The sequence below is a fragment of the Podarcis melisellensis genome (assembly GCF_964234715.1).
Source record: "Podarcis melisellensis genome assembly, chromosome: 5".
NCBI classification, from domain to species: Eukaryota; Metazoa; Chordata; class Lepidosauria; order Squamata; family Lacertidae; genus Podarcis; species Podarcis melisellensis.
This window is the reverse complement of record NC_138537.1, coordinates 90,099,077-90,113,614: the sequence shown is the minus strand read 5'-3', so window position 1 is coordinate 90,113,614 and position 14,538 is coordinate 90,099,077. Positions and strand designations below refer to the sequence as shown.

General features: G+C 48.4%; 1 protein-coding gene across 1 annotated transcript in view; it reads right to left on the bottom strand.

Annotated features, from left to right (window-relative positions):
- ANTXRL (ANTXR like) overlaps positions 1-3,372 on the bottom strand; it is a 54,926-nt gene extending 51,554 nt beyond the window's left edge. The window contains exon 1 of the mRNA XM_081911924.1: positions 3,163-3,372. Coding sequence (XP_081768050.1) covers positions 3,163-3,350 — 188 coding nt within the window. The 5' untranslated portion in view covers positions 3,351-3,372. The remainder of the gene's footprint in view (positions 1-3,162) is intronic.
- Positions 3,373-14,538: the final 11,166 nt, after the last annotated feature.

Below are 14,538 nucleotides of genomic sequence, written 5' to 3'. Positions count from 1 at the left end.
TCTGGTGTAAATTAATTAATTAATAATTATTATTATTATTGATTCCTGCATTGCAAGGGGGTGGACTAGATGACTCTTGTGGTCCCGCCCCCTGCAAATCTGCTCCAGAGAGTCACGGAAACCACAATAAGAGATTCATGGGGCATGCGGGAGACAGGGAGGAGAGGGGAGAATGGTCCATTGTACAAGCAGAAATCTCCACTCTGCTGTAACGTTTGCACAGCGCTGGACTCCTCCCTATGAAACAAATTAAACTGTAATAGGAGGTTGGGGGAGCAAATAAGGCCCCTGGAGACGGTAGGATGGTTTCACCCCAACTTAGTGACAGAATGACACTGGCTTACTTCACCAACTTGGTGAAGTATAATAAAATATACATGAATGCTAAGCATTATTAAAAAGAAAGGAATCACAGAAAAGAATAATTGCTGCCTTCAATGGTGAACTTAACAGTCTTATTAGAAAGTTGCTGGTTTACGTTTTATTATCCCCATTTGGAAAGAGGAAGGTAAAGAGCTCCAGTAGATTTTTTTTTACTGCCATCCTAAATATGTCTACTCAGAAGTAAACCTCGCTGATTTCAACAGCATTTTTGCTTTGACGGGGGTCTCTCTTTTCTTTACCCGAGTCTGTTAAATCCGCACCTTCTGTGCCCTTTGTTGAGTTGGACAGTCTATAAATCAGTTCTACCCAATGATTCAGACTGGGAGCTGAGCAACACACATGGGAATCTCTCTGCTGAAAACTTAAAAAGATCGTTTTGAAAAGAGCCGCTGGCTGTTTGCTGCCTGCGCCACAATGACTCACAGCGCTGTGGTATCTGTCTCTATAGACACCGGTGTGCTTAGCCTGTACTGAGGGGCAGCGAAATTATGGAAACCTTTGTCGCCATGCACAGACTAGCTCCCTCCATCGCACGCTTCATGTACAGATAGCACACAACTGGGTTGTGGGTTTGAGCCCCATGTTGGGCAAAAGGGGGTTGGAACAGATGACCCCTGGGGTCCCTCCCAACTCTACAATTCAATGATTCTACGATTCTATACTACAACTAGGTATGTTAGGTAAAGGTAAAGGGACCCCTCACGATTAGGTCCAGTCGTGGCCGACTCTGGGGTTGCAGTGCTCATCTCATTTTATTGGCCGAGGGAGCCGGCATACAGCTTCCGGGTCATGTGGCCAGCAAGACTAAGCCACTTCTGGCAAACCAGAGCAGCGCACGGAAACGACGTTAACCTTCCCGCCAGAGTGGTACCTATTTATCTACTTGCACTGTGTGCTTTCGAACTGCTAGGTTGGCAGGAGCAGGGACGGAGCAAAGGGAGCTCACCCCGTCGCGGGGATTCGAACTGCCGACCTTCTAATCGGCAAGTCCTAGGCTCTGTGGTTTAACCCACAGCGCCACCCGCATCCCACTAGGTACGTTAGGCCAGCATAAACTGACCACCGGCTTGCCATTACTGTATCATTTTCGGAGGATCTTGAACGATAGTGACAGTTTGTATGGAATATATGTATTTTAAATTACCACTCAGCATTAAGAGAAATGAAGCTGTCTCGGTTGTTTTCATCAACTGCGTGACAAACAACTCTTTCGGCTTCTCTTAATTTTGTGGGTTTGTTTGGTGATTACTGAGGCAATTTAAGCTGTCGCTGCTGGAGGTCTGTTCCATCAGCGGCTGTATTTTTCAGTCATGGTTCTAAACAGAGCCGCTTATACGCACGGCAGAGTTAAGAGTTGCAAGCTATTTGTTCATGGGGTCCACAGAACCGATTTCTCCCAAGGAGAAATGCTTTCAGCTCATGATGTGCATAAAGTAAAGGTAAAGAGACCCCTGACCATTAGGTCCAGTTGTGACCGACTCTGGGGTTGCGGCGCTCATCTCGCTTTATTGCCCAAGGGAGCCGGCGTACAGCTTCCGGGTCATGAGGCCAGCATGACTAAGCCGCTTCTGGCGAACCAGAGCAGCACACTGAAACCCGTTTACCTTCCCGCCGGAGTGGTACCTATTTATCTACTTGCCCTTTGACATGCTTTCGAACTGCTAGGTTGGCAGGAGCAGGGACCGAGCAACAGGAGCTCACCCTGGCGCGGGGATTCGAACCGCCGACCTTCTGATCGGCAAGTCCTAGGTTCTGTGGTTTAACCCACAGCACCACCCGCGTCCCTCCATGATGTGCATGCTAGGAAGTGAAACATTCTTTGTCTGAGCTCCATACTTGCTCAAGCAGAGAACAATTTTCGGAGCTAACGTGTTTTCACTTAGGCTGTTAAGTCTCATAACATGTCTGAATATTAATCTTAATATGCAATAAAAGCGGCGTTGCTCAGCGCCAAACTATGAGGGAGACTCGGAACTCGATCCAGGTGCAGTTGAATGCAGACCGTCATGCACTGACTGTCAGTGCACATAGAAGTCTTCACATTGGCCAAATCTTGGCCTCTAGGAGAATTGCTGGAAATGAACCCATTTCCTTGGGATCGTGGGTTTTGTTTTTTTAATGCTCTTTCTGCCGAACCTACTTTGTGCCTGGATTTCTGTTTGTGATGGTTCTTCCTCACAACGACCAGAAAACTGGCAAAAAAGGAAAGTTTGGCCATTCAATCCAGTCTGGCAGAATATGAACGCCTCTGTACAACATCATCAGCAATGAGGCAGGAATAACCACGACTATGCTTTCATCAATAGCACTTTTCAACTCTCTCTGTAGGGCCTCTGTGTAGCTGATGCATAGGGGAGAGGAGGGGAGGGGACGCAATTGCCCTCGGGTTGCAACTGCACACAAGGTACAACAAAGAGGTGCGGATTTGCAAGACAACGACCCTGGAGTAACTTCAGCTGGCAGAAAAAGAGTACAATTTGCCCCTGTTAGGCTGCGGTCTGGGCATCCCGACGACACCCCCCCTTTCTTGTCACGCATTTCGGTGCAACCCCGAAGCTTGCGCCCTTCCCCGCGCAGCGGACGCTGCTCCAAGACAAAACGACAGTGCGTTTTGCGAGCAACTCTCCGGACGAAACCTACAACCCGAGGCTGCAAGCCCACAACGGCTTCCTCGGGAGCCAGCCCCGCTGGGGGGGGGGGGCACTACTCGGGAGTAAGCGCCCAGGGCACTTTGGAGAGGAGGCTTCTTCTTGGAGAGCCCCGACGGCAGGCACTTACTTGTCCAGGACGAAGTAGAGATCGAAGGCGCCGTGGCACGACGAGGGCCGCTCCCCTGGCCCGCCGCCTCCGTGCCCTCCTCCTCCGATGTCCTTCTCCTGGCGGGCTCCCGACGCCAAGCTGCCCGCGGCCAGCAGCAGGGCGGCGGCGCCGAGGAGGAGAGCCCCTCCGCTCCCCGGGCGCGCCATCTTCGCCTCCGCCAGCAGCAGCAGCGCGCAGCGGCCCGCTCCTCCGACGTGCGCGCCCGGCTCAGCAGCCCCGGCGGACGGCTGCTTGGGTGGGGCGATCGGCGGAGGGCCGCGAAGGCTGGGCTGCTTGCTGCTGCCCGCGGCGCTTGGCGAGACGTTACCTAAAGCCCCAGGAAGAGGCTGTCTGCCGCGCGGCCCCGGTTTCCTGCGCGCCCGCCTTGGCGGGGAGGGGAAGGAGGGCCGGACGGAGCGGGCCAGCAGGGAAGGAGGGCTGCTCTGCTGCGCGCCCAGGCCGGGAGAAGGCGAGCCGGCTGCGCGGACCTTTCCTGTTCCGGGACGCGCGGCGCGGAGCTCCCTCGGACGGCGAGGCGGGCGCGCAGGGAACCGGGGCGCACAGGCGCGCACAGGACCCAGGAGATGGAGAGGGAGGTGGGCGCCTTGGCGGGGCGCGCAAAACCCCGCGGCTTTCCTCGGGGATCGGCCAAAGGAGGACCCGGGGAAGGGGAAGCCCACGGGGAATCGCGGAGCGCGCAGCCCTCCGGAGGTTCCAGCCAAGAGCGGCGTTCACACGTGCGCGCTTCATCCCCGATGGTTGCGGAAAGACGGCCGAGGGGCCCGGGCGTAGCGCAGATATCGGGGTTGCCCCTCCTTAATCTAGCATACTTCGCTAAAAGTAGATATTGTAGAAAGTTTTCTGAGCACTAGGGGTCCAAAAGAAAGTCATTTAAAACTACTGCTGTTGGTGATGCTAGATTGGGCTAGAGATGTAGGACATAAGATAATGTTTGAGGATTGGGAAAGACTGTGGAAGAAAGGGGTCAAGTTCACTGCATGTACTGTGTTGAAGGAAAATACAATGAAAATGATGTACAGATGGTATTTGACTCCGGTCAAACTAGCAAAGATAGATCATAACTGCAATAATTTATGTTGGAAATGTAAAGAAAAGGAAGGAACTTTGTATCACATGTGGTGGACCTGTCCCAAGGTGAAAGACTTACGGGAAAAGATTTATAATGAACTGAAAAAAATGTTGAAATATACATTTATAAAGAAACCAGAGGCCTTTCTTCTTGGAATAACAGGTTTGGAATTGCCCAAGAAAGATGTTAAATTATTTTTGTATGCCACAACTGCTGCTCGAATTTTACTAGCAAAAAAGTGGAAAACCCAAGAATTACCAACGGTGGAAGAATGGCAGATGAAGATGATGGATTTTCTGGAGCTAGCTGACCTAACCGGAAGAGTCCGCGACCAGAAAGAGGAGGAGTATCAGGAAGAATGGACAAAATTTAACAATTACTTAGCTAAATTTGTTAAGTTAAATTAATTGGAAATAGCTTGCAGGCAACAGATTGGCTTAGGAATTTATATAAGTTAAGTGATGTTTAACATGTACAATTTCGAATTGAAAAGATATAAGGATGTTATTGGACTAAGTTAAGTTTATAAGAATTATGATTTGGAAAGCCGTTATAAGGATATGCATGGAAATTTGACTAAGGGGAAGCAAGGAAGTCAATTAACAATGTCAGTAAGTGTAATTTTAATAAGGATATGATTTTTGTTTGTTTGTTTGTGTGTTTTACTTGTGTATAATTTTGTGAAACTTAATAATTTTTTTTGAAAAAAATAAAAATAAAACTACTGCTGTTGAGACATTTCAATCTGAAGCTCCTAGACAGACAGGCGGAAGATGGTGACGAATGGGTGTCCTGCCCGGGGGTGCCAACTTGAATTAAATACTGGGGTAAACCGCACCCCACATAATCAATCACATGACAAGCATAGGGACACTATTTGAATGGCAACTGGGGGACACTCAGCCCCCTCAAGTATTTTATGGGGTGGGGGGCGAAGGGACCTCGGCCCCTAGGAGTTGGCTCCTATGAAAGCAGGCATCTAACAGAGAAGTGAGCTGTCAGCTTTTTTTATGTATTAACTATAGGGGTACCTTGGGTTAGGTACTTAATTCGTTCCGGAGGTCCGTTGTTAACCTGAAACTGTTCTTAACCTGAAACACCACTTTAGCTAATGGGGCCTCCCGCCGCCGGAGCACGATTTCTGTTCTCATCCTGAAGCAAAGTTCTTAACCTGAAGCACTATTTCTGGGTTAGCGGAGTCTGTAACCTGAAGCGCATGTAACCTGAGGTACCACTGTAGTTGTTAGCAAGAAAAAGCAGTAAAATCAGAGTTGATTCAAGGCATCCTTTTCAGAGGAGACCACAAATGCATCAGAGTGCCGCCACTGCCACACCCACCCCACTTGTAGTCTCCTTGTTGTTGTTTAGTCGTGTCCGACTCTTTGTGACCCCATGGACCAGAGCACGCCAGGCACTCCTGTCTTCCACTGCCTCCCGCAGTTTGGTCAAACTCATGCTGGTAGCTTCGAGAACACTATCCAACCATCTCGTCCTCTGTCGTCCCCTTCTCCTTGTGCCCTCCATCTTCCCCAACATCAGGGTCTTTTCCATGGAGTCTTCTCTTCTCATGAGGTGGCCAAAGTATTGGAGCCTCAGCTTCAGGATCTATCCTTCCAGTGAGCACTCAGGGCTGATTTCCTTGAGAATGGATAGGTTTGATCTTGCAGTCCATGGGACTCTCAAGAGTCTCCAGCACCATAATTCAAAAGCATGTAGTCTCCTAGGGGCGTCTATTGAAGCTGAATACTGTACTAGTTCACTAGAATATCGACTATTTCCAATGAAAGTTTGAATGAGCTTAATAAATCTGTCCTGTGATTCTATTTCCCTAGACCACAAAATAAGTTTTGTCTAACAGATTTCCGTGACTGGGGAATTGTCTTCTTTATATTCAGGCAAAACCATTGTTTTTTGCACAACACTCATTGATAACATGATGAGCCCAGGCGACCAATATAAATATGCCTGTAAACTGTTAGTTGGCAACTGGAGATGTGTCCTTTATGAGGTAGTGTTGAATTGTGCCTGGTGGTCCAGCCCTCTGTTTGGGGGCAGGATGCTGTCGAGCTTGGATTTCCTTGGCAACAACAGCCAATAGATGGAGAAAGGAATAAGGAACTGGGATGGGCCAATGCTAATCGGGCACACACCCTAGTCCATTATTTTCTGCATACTGTGACTGTAATTGGTAGGGGAATGCTGTGTTCAAGCAATAGCCTGCGTCCAAACTGTGTGTTGGGATATGGTAAATTGTGCTTTAAAAGCAAACACAGAAATAGGTAGCTTCACATATGGATGGCTGCGCAAAGCTTGGATTTTTGCTCCTACTACATACAGTGTTGAGGCTACACAAATTTTAACATGATAACATCTTGTGCAAATCTAACCTAAATTAGCTTTGCACCATATTGATACATTTGCCAGGCACATGCTTGTATTTATGTGTGTAAGACACATGTAGTTCTTGCAATGAAACATTCTAAAACAAACAAGCACACACACACCCTATTTTGCATATTTCCATGTTTCACCCTTCTCGCCAAAGACTTTTTCCTAGAAAGGTTGTCAAGCCACCTGAAATTATTGCAATAATTATGACCGACTCTTTCTTGTCATTCCTGTGTGTCCCCCCCTCGAGCCACAGCTCATGAGAAAGAACTGGACCGATCTGACCTAATTAATGGATCAAGCCACAGGACGGAAGCAAGGCAGAATCACTTTGGAGGCAATTTTTCCATTTTCGTTTTGGTGGGAAACAAGCCTTGACTCAACCTGGGGAGTTGGGTGTTGATGTTTTGTCCGTACATTGCAGCTATTATATTGACTCAAAGTCTCTCACGTCAGGTTCAACTGCATCTCTGTGCTCCTCATGGTCTCACATGCAGCCTGACGCAATGCATGTTTATATGTCATAAGCTCCCCTGAAATCAGTGGTGCTTAAAAGGTAAAGGGACCCCTGACCATTAAGTCCAGTCGTGACCGACTCTGGGGTTGCGCGCTCATCTCGCTTTACTGGTCGAGGGAGCCGGCGTTTGTCCGCAGGCAGCTTCCGGGTCATATGGCCAGCATGACTAAGCCGCTTCTGGCAAACCAGAGCAGCGCACGGAAATGCCGTTTACCTTCCCACTGGAATGGTACCTATTTATCTACTTGCAATTTGACGTGCTTTCAAACTGCTAAGTTGGCAGGAGCTGGGACCGAGGAACAGGAACTCACCCCATTGCGGGGATTTGAACTGCCAACCTTCTGACCCACAGCGCCACCCACGTACCTCAATGGTGCTTACTTACAGGTAAATTACTTCCGTTTGCATGGGATTGCAGCCTTAATTTTCAGCAAAGGGCCAATGAATCAGGCAGGGCATTGCAACAGCTAACAGAGAGGATCATTTCTGCCTATGCAAGCCAGTCAGTGTCTGATACTCTGATATAGCTACACTATATTAGAAGTTTTGCCAAGCACAGTTAAGAGTGACAAATGCTTCTACAGAGTCTACTCGATTTGCACATTTGCTCCATCGTTCCTGATGTTGCTTACAAACAACTCCCCTAGCATGGGTGTTGTCAGGATTTATGTTGGTGGGGCAGGTAAAGGTGAAAGGTAAAGGACCCCTGGACGTTTAAGTCCAGTCAAAGGCGACTATGGGGTTGTGGCGCTCATCTCACTTTCAGGCTGAGGGAGCCAGCGTTTGTCCACAGACAGCTTTCTGGGTCATGTGGCCAGCATGACTAAGCCGCTTCTGGCGCAACAGGACACCGTGACGGAAACCAGAGCGCATGGAAAAGCCATTTCCCTTCCCGCTGCAGCGGTACCTGTTTATCTGCTTGCACTGGTGTGCTTTCGAACTGCTTGGTTGGCAGGAGCTGGGACAGAGCAATGGGAGCTTACCCCGTTGTAGACCCCTGACCATTAGGTCCAGTCGTGGCCAACTCTGGGGTTGTGGCACTCATCTCACTTTATTGGCCGAGGGAGCCAGCGTACAGCTTCTGGGTCATGTGGCCAGCATGACAAAGCTGCTTCTGGCGAACCAGAACAGCGCACGGAAACGCTGTTTACCTTCCCGCTGGAGTGGTACCTATTTATCTACTTGCACTTTGACGTGCTTCAAACTGCCAGATTGGCAGGAGCAGGGACAGAGCCCCCCCCATTGTGGGGATTCGAACCGCCGACCTTCTGATCAGCAATCCCACAGCACCATTCTACTCATGTAAAAACACCAGGCAGGCCCCACAAATAACCCAGGGATGCATTTTAAATAAAAGGGCACATTCCACTCGTGTAAAAACATGCTGATTCCCGGACCGTCCACAGGCCAGATTGAGAAGGCGATTGGGCCACATCTGGCCCCCCGGGCCTTAGGTTGCCTACCCCTGACCTAAGTCTGACAAAGGAAGTGGCTCCATGCCAGAGGGCAAATGGGTGGGTCTGCACAGGATGCCTCTCCTATTGGAACATAGAAAGCTGCATTATACAGAGTCAATTTATCCGTCTGTGTAACTCAGAATTGCTTCTGGCTGATCAGGGCTTTCTAGGGCAGGCATAGGCAAACTCAGCCCTCCAGATATTTTTGGGACTACAATTCCCATCATCCCTGACCGCTGGTCCTGCTAGCTAGGGATGATGGGAGTCGTAGGCCAAAAACATCTGGAGGGCCGAGTTTGCCTATGCCTGTTCTAGGGCTTCCCCAGCCTCAACCTAGAGATGGCAGGCAGTGAACCAGGGACATTGTGCATGCAAAACCATTTACACTTGGCCACTGGACTGCAGCTCTTACCCTTATACAATTCCCCATTCAAGATGGAATTGGCTGGGGAAAACGTGTTTCGTAGCCAATGTAAGTTCTTCACTCAGCTTACAAACTGGGGAATTGTGGGGGAAGAGGCAGGTATCATTTGTGAAAACGACATCGGCCTTCTCTGCTCAGGGGTGCCAGGCTGGAGCCACATGCAGAACAGGGACTTGTATTCTGTAAAACACCGTGCATGTTGATGGAATAATGCTTATGCCAGTCTGCACAAGATCAGCAGTAATGGGAAAGGGGATGAGATAATAAACCCAAATTACGCTGCCTTCAGAAAGGCCCTTTGCAATGAAATCTAGCAAACAGTTTATCCATTTTATCTCCTATCTTTGGAATCACTAACTTGAGATCCCTTTGATTTCCAACCCTTTATTTAATATTGTAATGGAATTCACCTGTTCACATACGATGATGATGATGATGATCATCCATCATCATCATCATCATCGCAAGAAGTGCCTTATGCCTGTTTGTTTTTAATTTATTTATAAAAGGCACTTGCTGGAGATAATTTATGGCTCTGCATAGCAAATGGTTTCTGGCACAGCTGGTACATAAAATATAGAACCATCAAATGTCTTGTCAGAATCGAATAGGCCCCAAATTGGGACTTGCTACATCGCTTTTGAAAGATGTCATTCCATATAAATGCCTTTAACGCCTGGTAGAAAATTCCTATGAGCATGTTGACAAATGAAATAACCGGGCTTCTTTGATTAATGTCCAAGCAAACTGAATATTGGCTTGTATTGAAAAACCAAACGTCAACCCAGTAATGGTTTTGAAGGAGGGCTATTTTATATTTGATACAATCAAAGAGAAATCTGTTGCCAAAAGAAAAGCTGACAGGAGAGATTGTGGAAAAGACAGTACAAGCTCAGGAGATCTTGCAAAGCTGATGTAGAAAACTGGGAGAGGGGGGGATGAAATCTTTGCAATATTTCTGATTTTGCAAAAAAAAGAAAAAAAGAAAAAGAAAACACTGAAATCAATCCAGGCATTTCATAGAGGCCTTTATCCAACGTTCTCCCATCAGCTGCTTTGATCTGATTGGGTTGCTGGCGCAGGTATTTGCTACTTTAGGAGTGCTGGAGGAAATAAAAAACCTGCCTTTTTTATTTTCATTTTACCTGTTTCGGTGACCAGCGAGGGAGACCAACTCTGAAAATGGCCCCAATATTTTTCCCGCCTCCTCTGTGTTGGAAATGGTGCTGGATCTTATTCCAACGAGGGTCTGATAGTTTGATTTTATTTTGAGCAACAGAGGATGAACAAATAAGAGCAGGCATCTTTGTCACAATTTCCAGTGGTGCAGCTGGGTCCCCCGATTTCTGTAGCTCCCTCCCTGCAACCGTTTTTTATTAGACATGACTAGACCCACCCACCCGTAACAGGAACTGCCAGGCTTACATGCCACATAAAGCAACCAACTAGGCAGGTTAATGCAGATGATGAAGTTCTCCGTTAAAGGGTTTTGACTTGCTGCTTTAATGGCAATGCCAGTGTTTTCAACCAAAAACAAAGGGGGGGGGGGAATGGTAGTAAAATGCAGAATTATTTATTACAACAAACAAATCATACCTACAAAGATTCCAGCAAGAATTCCTTAACTATCCTAATACTATGCAAATCATTTTGACATAAGCCAAATTTGTTTCAATGCAAATATCTTCATTGGTGGCCTAACATTAAAAAAAAACCCTAAACATGGAAAGTTGATAAGCTTTTATTTTTGCATATAAAACCTCAGAGGAGAGTAAAACTATTCCCATCACACCAAAAACAATTGCCCTTGATAAACAAATTATCGACCCCTGTCTTTCTAACACTGGACTTGAACTACAAATCTGCTTCTTCTGAGATCATCCCTGAAAATTTGGCACCTTCTACCTGTTTTTGAGAAGCTTTTTTTTTTACCGTGGAGCTGCCAGTTTCAAGTTGCTAAAGGATTTCAGGTTCAATTCTTGCTTTGGGGAAAATCCACAATTCATTAGTCCACAAGCCATTTGAATTGGTGGTTGATCTGACTTGAGTATTTAGTTCGCTGTTTTAAGCACCAATTGCCTGGTAGACTCATGAGCACAACTATGCATTTATTTATTAAATTTACTAGGTGCCTTTTTATTTTGCCGTGACAACTGAAAGTGACTTGCCAGGTAACTTACAAACAAAAAACACATACATTAAAACCAGGGGAAGAAATACATTAAAACATTCTACCCACTCTAAAAGGCCATGGATAGTTAAAAGGGAATGACCTGGTTTAAAAGGAATGTTTTTTTCCTGGCACCTGAAGATACGTAATAATGGCTCCAGGTGAGCTTCCCCAGAGATAAAGGTAAAGGGACCCCTGGCCATTAGGTCCAGTCGTGACTGACTCTGGGGTTGCGGTGCTCCTCTCATTTTATTGGTTGAGGGAGCCGGCGTACAGCTAAACTGCTTCTGGTGAACCAGAGCAGTGCACGGAAACGCTGTTTACCTTCCCGCCGGAGCGGTACCTATTTATCTACTTGCACTTTGACATGCTTTCGAACTGCTAGGTTGGCAGGAGCAGGGACCGAACAACGGGAGCTCACCCCGTCGCGGGGATTCGAACCGCCGACCTTCTCATCGGCAAGCCCTAGGCTCTGTGGTTAAACCCACAGCACCACCCGCGTCCCCAGAGATAGCATTCCACAAATGGAGAACCACCACTGTAAAAACCTGTTTTGTGTAGTCACCTTCCAGACCTCTCATGAACGAGGCACACAAAGAAGGGCCTCGGATGACGATTGCAGAGTCTGGGTTGGTTCCTATGAGGATAGGCTGTCCTTGAGCTATTGGGGTCCAGGGCCACGTTCATTGGTCAAAACCAGAGCTTTGAATTGGGCCTGGAAGCTAATTGGGTTGTCACTTGGTCTCCTTCTGTCAGGGACTAGTGGGGGTCTGAGGAGTGTGTAGTCGAAGGCTGACCCAGGAGAAGGGGCCAGCGATTTATAGGGTTTCGTGCCCCCCATGAGGCAGCAGCAAGGGCTGGAAGAAGGCGAAGCGGCTGAGCAGTCAGAGTTGGGGGAGGAAGTGCAGGACGCATCAGAAGCTGAGGAAAAGATGGTTCCTGAGAGGGGTGGGCTGGGAGAATCCCCTCTGTCCCCTTTCCCACTGTCTCCCAGGAACAGGAGTGTCAGGAATGAGCCAGCTCCAAGCGAAGATTTGAAGCCAACTGCAGAAAGCAGCCAGGAACAGAGAGGCTTAGATATTAATCAGGCAGGGGAGAGCCAGCAGCTGCAGACTTCAGCTCTTCCAGACCTTGATAGGCTGGCTGATAAGACAGTAGCTGAGAATAGGCTGAAACAGAGCCAAAGCTAGCCGGAAGCACAAAAAGGTGCAAATAGTCTCAGACCAGGAAGAGGTTGGAGTTGATCCATGCAGTCCAAAGAGTCGGCGAATGGGAGGGCTGTTAGATAGGAAGCAAAACAAGAGACGCAAGGCTCGTAAGTTCAATATCTTCTGTCGATGCCGGAAGGAGTCTTCAGAAGGGTCATCTTGAGCAATGATGCTGGACGCTTTGTTGAAGGTGTCCAGAGCAATCTGTTTGGTTTCACAATAAATCCTCCTTTTTAATTACCTACGCTTACTGTGTTATCAAGCTCAGGGCTGTCTTAAGCATATGCGGTGCTGGGGTGCAAAGATCTGCCCGGCTCCGCCCCCCCAGTTTGCCCAGTCCCAGGCGCACAGGAGAGTGGAGCTGGCTGGCCACTTCAGCGTCTCGCTGGCTCGGTCACCCCCAAACTTGCAGCGCAGAGCCGCCAGCAGCAGAAGAGCCCGTCGCAGAGCTCCAACCAACAGATGGGCTCTTCCTCAGACTCAACTCTCAGTCTGGCACCCCTGAGAGCCCGGCGCCCCCATCCCTAATTTTTTTATGTGCAATGTATCTCAATACAGTAAGCCCGCAGCTCACGTGGAGTTTAGGTTCCAGGGAATCGTGCCTACAGTTCATATACTGTGGTCAAAACCCATTGGCTTTAATGGCGGGTGAGATTCCCATAGTGATTTTTTCCCCCAGAACCCTGCCCCCATTCCTATTTCTTTTTTTGTCATGTGTACAAAACAGGTTAGATGCACACAGGTTGTGGGTTCCCTGTATGCTAGTGCAAGACAGCCCTGAGCTTGATAACACTGTAGAGGAATAGACATTTTCACTCCTCCTCAACATTTCAACTTGCAAAAATCGGCATGCTTTCTGTTCAGCTTTAAAGGTAAAGGTAAAGGTACCCCTGCCCGTACGGGCCAGTCTTGCCAGACTCTGGGGTTGTGCGCCCATCTCACTTAAGAGGCCAGGGGCCAGCGCTGTCCGGAGACACTTCCGGGTCACGTGGCCAGCGTGACATCGCTGCTCTGGCGAGCCAGAGCTGCACACGGAAACGCCATTTACCTTCCCGCTAGTAAGCGGTCCCTATTTATCTACTTGCACCCGGGGGTGCTTTCGAACTGCTAGGTTGGCAGGCGCTGGGACCGGGCAACGGGAGCGCACCCCGCCGCGGGGATTCGAACCGCCGACCTTTCGATCGGCAAGCCCTAGGCGCTGAGGCTTTTACCCACAGCGCCACCCGCGTCCCTTTATGTTCAGCTTTAAAAACAGCCTAATAACTACAGAATCAAAAGAATGAAAAGTAAAGTGCAAAACTGCAAGAGCACCATCAGAATGTTGTCTCATTGGTGATGCACTGAAGGACTGGGGAAATAATAGCCCAGTTGAAATTGCTAAAAAAAATAAATTGCTAAAAATAAATAAATAAATAAATAAATAAATAAATAAATGCAAGAAAAAAAAGAACAAATTTTCCAAAGAAAATTCCCTCAGAGCTTTCTTTTCCCCATCCTCCTGGAAGGCCGCCTTATAATTTTTCTTCAAATATTCTCCACCGGTATTTTTGGTGCAGAAGGCAGAGGGACTAATTCTTTTCCCCGTTCTGCAAAGGTGGCTTTGGGTTCCTATTGCATAGAAGCAGGGCGGGGGTCCCAACACCTGATTTCCTCCATCTTAAGATGCCCCCCCCCACCCCAGTCAACTCAAAATTATCTGAATCTGAATCCTTTCCAGCGCTGTTATTTCCACCTAACAAGATCCGGATCAGCCCAGACAGGTACCCCTGTAACGTCGTGTGGTGGAACTGCAGACACCCGGAACATAGCTGTCAACCGTCCCTTATTTGGCGGGAAACTCCCTTATCCCAGCACCGTGTCCCGTTACTGTCCCTTATTGATGATGCCCCTTAAATTTCCCGACTTTCATGCTTGCCCGGCTCGGGAGGGAAGCAGCGGCTCGGGGTCCTCCACCTCAAGAGTGCGTGCACGCACGCACGAGCTGCCGTGTCTTCGTCTCTCCCTTTTCCCCCTCGTGAGGAGACGGGTGGTGGCGGGTGGGCAGCCAGCCCCTCTCTTACGAGACTTTCGCCGCGCTGCCAGGGGAAGCCGGAGGTGGTGG